We start from the raw sequence: 11471 nt of genomic DNA on the forward strand, positions 1-11471 counted from the left end.
ACTTCTGGTAGCCTATGTAAGAGTCCCTAAAATTTGTCTAAATTTGCCATTCACAATAAAGTGACAGAAGTATTGAAGTGCAGATTTAAATTAAGCTGTGCTGTTTTATTTTTGTGAAAGTAACTGCAGGGTGATCTGGGAGGAAAAACGTATGGTTACAATACAGTATAAAGCTGAGCTTTTGTATGTTATACATCCATTCCTCCACATTTGTGGCTTTGACTATCGCAGATTTGATTATTCACAGATTTGATTATGAATCTAGGAATTGCTTGTTCCTCCTGCTTGAATCTGCTGGAAGCTGGCCATAGAATCACACTGGAGGACCTAGATAGAACATTTGTCTAGACATTTGTAGGTCCTCCAGCACAATTCTGTGGTCAGTCTCTGGCAAATAGTGAACACAAACATATGCTGGAGGACCTAGAAGTTCCTAGAGAACTGTTCTCTCATGTTAAAAAATAGTAGTTTTTTTTATTTGCGTTCTTTCCACTTTCACAAGGATTCTGTGCCCCCTCAACCCATCAAATGTGGAGGGCCCATAGTACACCCAAATTCACACGCACTTTGTACACAATGTTTAATGCTAAGATAGTAAACTTACTCTCTTCCTGTTGCAGAACAACAGTTGGACAATCTGTGACCAACCCTCACCCTCTGTTCAAAGTAGTATATTGCAGAAGAAAAGTTCACTACTATTCTCCAAAGCCTTGTTTCAGAAAGAAATCACTCCCTAAAGTCAAGGATCGTGACATGGCAAATAAAGAAAATGAACTGGCATGTGCAGGTAATCTGCCAGAAAAACTGCCTGCTGATGGTCGCACATTCTTGCTGAATTCCAGTGATTCTGGTCGTGCTCAAACAGAGAGTCCTTCATCAAAATACAGTGGATTTTTTTCAGAGGTAAACTAAATTTGTATTATCTAAAACAATAGAACAAGTTTTTATTATTTTTTAATAAAATATATTTAAAGCTTCAGGTAAGCTCACTAGCATTCTATTTTACTGTACTTATATTAATCTTGTCTGATTTTAAACTCTTGCTGGGGCAGAGGAGTAAATATCTCATGGTGTATTAAATTTACACATCTGTTTCAAATGAGCACAGGTTTCCTGTAGCAGTTACCTTATATACTTGTGTAAAAGCTGACCTCTTGTAGAAGGCAAGTTTTGGGGCCCTAATTATGTATTTTGATATGACCCATGGATAAATTGAGGGTGCCTATGCCACTGGTGCTACCACATCCCTGCTACTCCCTTTGCCTCTCAGCATTCCTTTGAGAGAAAGTATCTGTGAGTGAAGCTTGCCTACAGTCATATTGCTTTTATAGCTTGTTGTTGGCAGGAGGGTTTCAAACTACTAGTGCTCCCTTTCCCTTCTCTCCTCCCCTTACCTCTCAGTTTGGGCTTTCCAGCTCAAAGAGCAAGGGTTACGTTTTGCCATTTTAACACTCTCCTTCGCAAACAAAACAAAACAAAGCAAATAGACAGGAGTCCTTATTCCTTTCCCTGAGACATCTTCTTGTTCATGCTAGTGAAAGCAGCCTGAGTCATTGCAATTCCCTCCTGCCCCGAAGCAGCAGCGGCTGATTTCACCAATATGAACAAGAAGATCTGTTGGGGGAAGGGGTGTAACGCATAACCTTTCTATTGTGGCAGGTGCTTAGGACTTTTGTTATTCCACCACTGCCACCAAATTATGTAAGGAAGCTTTCCTGTTGTGCCACCCAATTATGTGAAGGCCCCGTTTAGTTAACCTTCATCCTAACGCTGCCACCAATTTATGTGATGTATACCCAAACCACAATCCTTTTCTATGATGACAGGCACCTGGGAGTTTTTATCCCATGGCTGCCACCTGGGTTTTGTAATGTGAGTAGCATGGTATTAACTCAAGTCCAGGCGTGTCCTTCTTGAATCAAAAAAAATAAAACTTTATTTATAACAAGGTTTAACAGTGTTGATTTTAATATAATATCTTATGTAATTGTTACTTTCTATTTTGTTATAGTTACCATTGGGTTTATACATCTTTATCTAAATCACCAGTTTTTTATAACTAAGATTCATTCAGTCCTTCTATTAAATTCTTCTCTTAAACTTAGACCTAACAGTCACCAAAGCTAACACTGTCCCACAGGATATCACACTCCAGCCACTTCCTTTCCTAGAGTCCTGGAAGTGAAACCATAGGGAGCTCTTTCCCACTCAGACACTACCCCTAACCGTCCTTCTCTATCCCTGGAACCCTCACTCTTAGGATTCCAAGCCCTAACTGACTGTTCCCTCAGGAACTCATGGAACCCAGTCCTCTCTTGGACTCATCTGTTCCCTCAACTGTCAAATCCCAACTGTCTCTCTTCTCTAACAGCTCAGAATTTTCAAAAGTTCCAGCCCACATCCTATTGGCTGGTCTTCAGCTGCCTTCTGATTGGTCAGCTGGGTTTTCTGTGTACCACAAAGGGGAGCATAAAGGGTCTATTTATGGGCTCTGTTTGTTTGTTTGTTTGTTGCAGACAAAAGAGTTAACATGGTACAAACCTAACACCTCACTCCTTGACCTGGAGCACCCAAACAGAGGGAAAGGGAAGGAAGGGAGAAAGAGGAAGGGGATGCTAGTTTGCTAGTTGCTGTTATTTCACCCAGAACATACAGTGGGCCCTCAGTATCCATGGGGGATCTGTTCCTGAGTGCCCCCCCCCCGCGCATACCAAAATGTGCAGATGCTCAAGTCGCATAGTTCTCAATGGTGGCGCGGTCATACCACCATTGAGGACGATGACACTTTGTCCCCACCCGCCATCCTGATGCCAGCCTCGCTGCTCTCACTGCAGCAGGGGGCTACCTTTTCTCCCTCCTCTTCTCCCATCACCACTGCCATGGCTCTTCCTCCTCCTCTTAATCCACCTTCCTTCTCCTCCTCCTCTTCCCCCCTCCGTCACCCTGCTGCCTCTCGCCCTCCTCTTCCTCTTCTCTGCTCTTCTTCCTCCTCATCCCCACCACCACCTCCTCCTCTGCTGCTGCTGTGCCCCCATGGGTTTGCCATCCGCAGATGCTCAGATCCACAGATGGCAAGTCCGCAGATATGGAGGGTGGACTGTACATCAGTTTGCTATGGTTTCATGAACTGGGGAGAGGAGAAGGCAGCTGAGGTATGACTTCCCATTATTTGTAAGGATAGTTCATTAGACTTAGGATTCTATAGAAATCACAGTTGTTTGCTGTTTATTAAAACTTAGATTCTGTAATTTTTTTTAAATGATCAAATAACCTGTGATAAGATATATTAGGATTGATGAGATCCAAAATATAGAATAGTGTTTGTTAGTTTATGATGATTAAATTATTCTTATGTCTCCTAGGTTTCTGAAGATCATGAAACAATGGCACAAGTTCTCTTCAGTAGAAATCTCCGGCTGAATGTAGCTTTAACCTTCTGGAGAAGAAGAAGTATAAGTGAGCTCATAGCCTATTTAGTGAGGTAAAGATGGAGAAAATTACTGGCATAATCCTGTTCACCACAAGCACAGGACTTGGGAGGGGGAGTTCCTATCTCAACACAGAGAAAAGGGGCATTAGATGAGGATGGAGGAATCATGCACTGACCTTTCATTCACCTTAATGAGCCCTTTGCTACTTTGACAAGATAAGGTGTGATAGACAAGGGGATTCCAAAGCCTTGGGAGCCCTCCTTCAATGCTATCTCCTGTGTCTTCTATGTGTCTAAAAAACAGACAAAAGCTGTTCTTTACCTACTGTACTGAAAGGTTTGTGCTAGCTTGTCAGATAATGAGTTTGAAAGTCTGCAAAGTCTAGAAAAAATACAGAAAATAGTGTCTAATGTATTTTTTCACTGTTATTTCTAGAATACAGGATCTGGGTGTAGTGGTAGACTGCCTTCCTGTTCTTACCAGCAGGTAAAAAAAAGTTCTAGGGGAGGGAGTTTATGGAATTCAGATCCAAAAAGTGTAAATTCATGTATACTGACACTACCTTGTTTCAGTTTACAGGAAGAAAAACCATATATTTCTGTTGGCTGCTGTGTAGACCTTCTACCATTAGTAAAATTAATGCTTAAAAGCAAATTTGAAGAGTAAGTTAAAATATAGTTATTTAATGAACATTTGGATGATAAAAATGTCTTTCTCAGTCAGTTGTTAAAATTTGTTAATTATGACACATGGAATTACAGGGCTGGATTAGGATTGCAGATCATATAGTTTTTTTCCATGTGCTAATTTCTCAAAGTGTAGTCCATGGGCCTCAATATCAGCCCCCAGGAATCAAAATATGATTATTTATTCACTTCTTGGCACACACATTCTCAGTCTTTCTCACCTTCATTGCATGCTTTTGCTGTAGAACACATGAGAAATGTGCCCACCACATTCAGTGAGTGTAACCATACAGTATATAAATTGTGTGGACAAAGTATAATCCATTGGCCTCAATATGGGCCCCTGGGGTCAAAATATTTTCTAAAAATGTTGATAGCTCCTCCATGACCTTTCCCCCACTCGAGCAATTGCTGTGTTGGGAAGGGATGGCTGTGGCTGAAAACCAGGTTTGAAAAGTAAGAGAGGACAGGTACAGTTGTCCTGCTTGATGGAGTTTTGTTCTACAGTCTGTAAGGATTAAAGTATCTAACTGGACAACCCTCTTTGCATTCTAAAGACTTGAACCTTCATTAGAAATAGAAATGTATCAAGAGACCAGATAGTATGAAGCCAGGAAGTTCTTAGCCAAATAGGTTTTATTTAAGTGTTTTTGTTCCAAAATGCCCACCAAAGCCATCTTTTAAACTCTTGCTTTTCCATGCCAGTTTTCTCTTGTTTCTTTGAATAAATATTTGCCAGTTGTATTGTCTGAGCAGATTTTGTCTCAACTTTGAATTTGTGTCTGTTGTAACACCTCCCAAAAATTGTTTCAGATATGTGATCGTTGGTTTAAATTGGCTCCAGGCTGTGATTAAGAGATGGTGGTCAGAGCTCTCTGCCCATACAGAAAAGATAGAGGATGGGTAAGTTATTAATATTTGAGCTCAATGTTGCAAGTACAGTAGTATACAATAGTATAGGATATCTAACATTTAGGCCTCTGATATATGCCATCAAAAAATTCAAGGGGTTTCCTGGAAGATAAGACAGTAAAATCATACTTAAATCCAGTTGAGAGTTTCTAATTCTGATGGGTTTGCCTTTCGTGGGCATTGTGGACCCACATTGCCACTTTTTATCAATGAGAAAATATATTAGCCAATATCTATTAAAGTCATATTAGAGTGTTTTGTACACTTCACTTTCATATATTTATGTCTGATGGATAGCTGCCATGGTGCACTTGACTGCTATATAATGACATACCTATGCCTTTCTTTCATAGAAATATACAAATTTTAAAAGAACAATTAAGTGGATTATGGAAACAAGAAAATCATCTTACTTTGGTTCCAGGATATACGGGTAATATAGCAAAGGTAATGTGCTCACAGTAATGACAAGTAGAAAAATAGTAAAATTTCATAGTGTGTTAAAGATATATAACCTGACTTAAAATTCAGTTATTGTGTCTTGCTTTATTTATTGATGTAATGTTAATTTTTACTTTGAAGTCTCAGTTTTGACTCCAAATAGCAGTTGTTTTGCTATTGTTTTGCTTATTGTTATGTGTATGGGCTTGCACATACTGGGTTGTCCTATTTTTTTAACACAATAGCAACAATTTATGAAACAAAACTTCTGCACTTCTTCACTGTTACAGAGGCCCACTGAGAACTTGGGCTAATTATATCTGGTACATTGCTTGTTATATGTCTGCTTGTTAGATTCTCCTTAATATCCAGAAGAATCCATTGATTCTTCTGCTGATACAAGAAAAATAGTTCGTGGGAAGAAACAAAAGAAAATTTAAATTATCTAGTTCTAAATGTTATTAATTAAGTTAAATTAAATGGTAGAGAAAAAGACATAGTAATGACAATAAGTACTGTTCTACACCATAAAAAAGAAGAGCAGCTTGAACATATTTGAGCAGACTTTTTATTCAAAACTAAAGATATGTTTATGTGAAATGAAACCACCATGTAAGCAATGCATGAGTAAACAAAAACCTTTTAAATTTTTAGATACTGCTTCAAAGCTTCTTTTAAAATCTATTTTTAATTTCACCAACTTCCCCTTTTACAATTTAAATTTTTAGTGGCCAGACTTACAGATATATCTATGCTTTTTAACATGCTGTGGGGTAATTAGTTAGGTGCTCTCCCCTTGTCTCGTTGTTTTGCTATTCATGCATGCTCAGTAAGGGGTTCTAACGCAGCTGCTGTTTACCTTGCCTTTTGTAAGGAGGCACATGTGGCTACAGTTGAATTGACTAGAGTTGACTCTTGATCTTCCCAAGCTGACGCATTGTTACATTGTTTACTACAGATTTACTAGATTACAAATTTATCTAGACAGAGGGCAAGGAAGAATGGGGACTGGGCAGGAACAAAAACTATAAAAAGTCAGCATCTTTCTCAGGCAGTTTGCTAACTGAGGTATGCCTGTATTCCTGTGCTGCATACAGTGGGCTGACAGTGAGAATGTGGCACACTTAAGCAATTAAGTGAGTTTTGGGTAGACACAAGATTTCAACTAGGGATACTCTGCTCCTATGCCATTTTAAGCATCTATGCTACTCTCGGTCGCTTGGAGAGACCAACATGGTTGGGAAAGGCAAGAGTCTTAACCTCACCCAGTCTTCATCCTGCCTCATTCTTGCTCTCCTCTTTTGCTTCCTTGAATGGCTCTGAGCATCTATTGCTGGAACAGGAGGCTGAATAAAATATACATAAAGGCTGAACCACTATTACACAACAGTGCCTGTTTAACATGTGAAATACTTTGCTGTAATTACTTTGTAGGCATCTGAATTGGGGCTGGGGGCAGTCTTACATGTATGAATTTCTAGGAAGGGGAAAGATGAAAGAGTCATGTTGGGAAGCATTCACTAAATCATCATACAAATGTCCATGTTGATGAACAATACTGAAAAAGGGGTTTTCTGTCTAGAGTTAAATAGTACTTGGACAAGATCATTAGATGGGTACAGAATGACCAATCTGTTCAAATAATCAGTGGTATCCTTTTCTTGTAATTCCAACCCTATTATGTACCATAAATTGCTATTTGCTTTTTTTTTTTAATTTTAATATGTTTTTTACCTTCTGCTTTTTTAGGATGTGGATGCTTATTTATTACAGCTGCACTGACATTCTTGGAGGGAAACATATGTGTGTACACACTGCTGTGTTCTGGCCACGGAAAAGCCCTTCAAGTAACACTGAACTATATACTATTTCCAAAAGGACTTCTCTTCTGGAAACTGTCTGACAGAAGAGGATATTAGAAGATGAGACTGTTTAATGCAACCACTAAAAACCATCTGCTTCACATTGAAGTGGAAAAAAAATCTAATAGGAGCATCTTTTACTTCAGTGAGGTGAAAGTGCACTATGAAAACTGTACGTATGCCTTTGCTGCATTTGGGATTTGTTCAGTTACCTGCTGAAGTTGTGAAAGTGTTTCTACTACATAATTGTATAAAACAGCAAAATGTATTTGTGAAGAAAGAATTGCAGAACCCGTCACTAGGAACCACAAGAGATCAGTCTTCATAAATATTTTTTAAACTTTGTTTTTCATATGAACTGTAAAAATGTGTTTATAGCCAAGATATGTTACAATTTTGCAGTTTTGCTGTACTGAATTTTTGAAATGTGTATCTGCTATATATTAATCAAGATATTAAAGACTATTTTTGTTGCACTACTGATAAACTGTATATAGCAAGAGGCCTTAACTACTAGTATTGCAAATAGCCAATCTATTAAGATACATATAGAAGGATGGAAACTCTTTATTGAAATCAGGACGTTTACACAAATTGTGTACAAATCATTTTGAAAAAAATTGCGCACTTAAATATATTTAAGTGGATATTTCCACTGACTACTTAACCCGTTGACCTAATTGTAAGAGAATAAAGAAATATAGGCATGGAGAGAAACTGATGGCCAAATTCAGCAGAATGTTAAACATGTACACCTAGAATTTTTAGTACCTAAAATTTCTAATATATTATGTTGTGTATAATTTAAATTACCTACAATTGCATAAACATAGTAGACATTACTACTGTTTTAAATTAAGTTCAACACTATCTGGGTCTCCAAATCTACTTAGAACCTCTTCTGTTGTACTTAAAAGATTTATAACTCCTGTTCTAGAAATGTTTACAGCCAGGGTAGGCCTGTGCTTTTCAGATTTAACAACGCGTCTGCTACCTCCTCTAACAAATGTTGCTGCAGCTGTTGCAAATGTAGTTGCCATATGGCCATATTCCTAACTTAACATTTAAACTTAACTGGAATATGAATGCAATACATCCAGTGCAAAAGTTTACAACTGTTCTTTTATTGATTCGTGATATTTTAGTTTAACCTGCTGTGGTTTATCAGCTATATTAAAAAGCAAAACAGAGCTTGATGGGTTTGTGGGATGGCACCTATGTTTTATGTAAGTAATAAATGTTTGTCCAAATAAAATTGTGCAAAGTGCCAGCTGTGCACTAAAACAAACTGAAATGTATTTTTGTAAGATGTCAACCAAGTTGATCATCAGACTTAACTTTGATATTTGAATTAGTCTAGGGATTATACTTGAACTGCTGCTCTGTGGAACTGCAGCCTCTTATACACAGAACCTCTTTTTGTATTCCCAGGTTGTTATAGTGCTGGTCAAAATCAAGGGACCAGTATCTCTACACAGACCTACTATGATCACTTTCCCAAAGTTACTCCAAGTTTCTGTAAATCAAGAAATTGTCATAACCAGAATAAAATCCTGTTTTGTTGCCTTGGTTTATGAATCCTTGTTACTGTGGAAAGCATGGCAGTGCTGAAGCAAATTGCTCCTAGGTCTTGTATCTTTACATTAAAATAATTTTTATCGCAGGGGTCCAAAGTAATTTTAAGAGTAGGTACAGGGTGAGCCTTTCTTATCCAAAAATTTGAAATACTCCAAAAACCAATTTTTTTTTCATTTGTGGCTAAGTTATTGACACCTTTGCTTTCTGATGATTCACTGTATACAGACTGTTTCATGCACAAAATTATTTTTAAATGTTGTATAAAATTACTTTCAGGCTGTGTGTATAAGGCATATATGAAACATTAATTAATTTCATGTTTAGACTTCGGCCCCATCTCCAAGATATCTCATTTTGTTGTTGTTGTTACGTGCCTTTGATTCGGCCCTGACTTATGGTGACCCTGTGGATGAGACAGCTCCAAGATTCCCTTTCCTCTACTGCTCTGCTTGGGTCCTGCAGGCACAGGCCCATGACCTCCCTGATTGAGTCTAGTCATCTGGTGTGTGGTCTTCCTCTTTTTCTGCTACCTTCTACCTTCCCTAGCCTTATTGTCTTTTCTAATGAATCATGCCTTCTCATGATATGACCAAAATACAGGAGCCTCAGTTTCATCATCTCGGCTTCCAGGGAGATTTCAGGGTTGATCTGCTCTAAGACCCATCTGTTTGTCTTCTTGGCCATCCATGCGATCTTCAGCACACTTCACCACAACATCTCAAATGCATCTGAGGAAGTAGACTGAAGTCTAGGAAAGCTCATGCTGCCAATTTCTTTCAGTTAGTCCCAAAGGTGCTACAAGATCTCTTTACCTACAGCTCACATGAGCTTATTTTCTTTCTGTCAATTTTCTTTATAATGTCCTGGCTCAACGCTAGAGAATTCTGGGAAGTGTAGTTTTGTGAGAGATTTAGCCTTCTCTATCAGAGAGGTCTGGTGCCAAAATAAATTATACTTCTCAGGGTTCCCTAGCACTTAGGGCAGTTAAATCAGTCTCAGATTAGATTATTTCTGCACTGTGTTTTGGACCATAGAGACTTTTTAAAATCAAATAGTTCTCTTGTGTTGCAGTATCTCAACTATCTACTCAAAGGAATGTCAGCCTGTCTGTAGCACAATAGTAGGCAATAGAGAAGTGCTAATACATAGATGATAGTTTGTCAATAATATTCTACCCTATAGTAGTCATGGGAAGAAGAGAATTAGGAATATGAACTGGTGGTGCACAAAAAAAAGATATTACTAAATTTAAGTTTTTAATAAATAGGGAGTTACTTTGTAGATAATACTCTGGTGAGTTACACACAAGGTGAATCTAGCATCTACTCTTCGGCATACCCTTTATAGTGAGCTTAACCATATATTATCACCATCATGTAATTTAGGTATTGCATGTATGTCTGTAGCCGTGTTCCAGTAAACTCACAAGCAGGGCAGGGTGGAGGTTACCATCAGTTGTAGATGGTGGGAACCATCTACTGTATAATTTGAGTGTATATAAATAGATGCTTTAGTTTAGCTGCTATAGGTCAGTCAGTGTACTAGCTGTCTCCATGAAGTTATGTATTCCATTCTGTAGAGCACCATAGCAATCACATCACACCTTGACAATTCTGCTGGAGATTTACACTTATGGCAAAATGCTTTCTTTGCCCATCTTGAGTACTGGGGGGAAATTACATCAGCATCTACTGGATTTGTTGACAGTATTTTTCCATTTTAAAAAAAATAGTAAAAGTGATGTCTAATGCCACTTGATAGTGATACAGTGTTGTTCTTAGGGATAAGAGCCATAAAACAATAATTTCTGATCATTGTGTGATCATGACCAGTTATGACTTATTATTAAACAATATGACTAACGAAGACATAAAATGGGCTATATGTCATAAATGTTAAGGAAAAAGCAACATGGAATATACAGTGAATGAAATAAAACATGTATGTGAGAGTCAGGGTGACTCAGCAGAAGCAATTAAGAGCCACACAGGTGTATAAGGTAAAGCAATTAACAAGTCCTGAATGCCAAGGACAGAAATGCAAAGTGGATAATTGAATACACCTGAGAATTGTTAAGTGGTCAAGGCTGAGATGATGAAATCATCAATTCTGGGTAGAAACAAGAGGACCAATGAGAGTGGATGTACATGCCCACTGGGTGGATACTGACAAGAGTGGGTGGTATGATCCAAGGACTATAATAATGGCTATGAATCCTAATGTATTTTGTGGGTAGTAGTAGTGGGGAGTATTGTTGTATTGGAGTTGTGTTGGATAGTTTTGGAGCTGTATATAGTAGAATAAAGTAGATCTTTTATATAAGACTACTGAGTTGTCTGGTGTCTTGGGTGAAGATACAAGAGCCAGCTGGATCCTGAAGAAGTGGGAAGACTTCTGTGGAAGCAAGAGTGAGAAGGCTTGGAGAGTTTGTCAGGGTCTTCAGCCTATTCTCTGTAACTCTGCTGCTTTAGAGCAAAGCTTTAACCACTGGCCAAAACTGCCACTGGCCAAAAAAATATATTGAGTTTCTCAATCTAAAGACACATTTCTCATCAATATTT

At 38.2% G+C, this 11471-nt stretch overlaps 1 protein-coding gene across 3 annotated transcripts in view; it reads left to right on the plus strand.

Moving 5' to 3' along the window:
• The window catches only part of KATNBL1 (katanin regulatory subunit B1 like 1), a 39565-nt gene extending 30575 nt beyond the window's left edge, over positions 1-8990 (plus strand). For 2 of the 3 annotated variants that reach the window (XM_089521986.1, XM_089521987.1), the window contains exons 4-10: positions 621-903; positions 3363-3481; positions 3867-3917; positions 4004-4093; positions 4931-5020; positions 5383-5476; positions 7220-8990. In XM_089521986.1, the coding sequence (XP_089378112.1) occupies positions 621-903; positions 3363-3481; positions 3867-3917; positions 4004-4093; positions 4931-5020; positions 5383-5476; positions 7220-7252 (760 nt within the window). In that variant the 3' untranslated portion in view covers positions 7253-8990. Of the gene's footprint in view, positions 1-620; positions 904-2540; positions 3153-3362; positions 3482-3866; positions 3918-4003; positions 4094-4930; positions 5021-5382; positions 5477-7219 lie in introns of those variants that run through there. The other variant, XM_089521988.1, reaches the window with a different exon arrangement.
• The last annotated feature ends 2481 nt before the right edge of the window (positions 8991-11471 follow it).

The sequence above is a fragment of the Sceloporus occidentalis genome, unplaced genomic scaffold (assembly GCF_023333645.1).
Source record: "Sceloporus occidentalis isolate IW3139 unplaced genomic scaffold, rSceOcc1.0.p SCAF_4, whole genome shotgun sequence".
Lineage (NCBI taxonomy): Eukaryota > Metazoa > Chordata > Lepidosauria > Squamata > Phrynosomatidae > Sceloporus > Sceloporus occidentalis.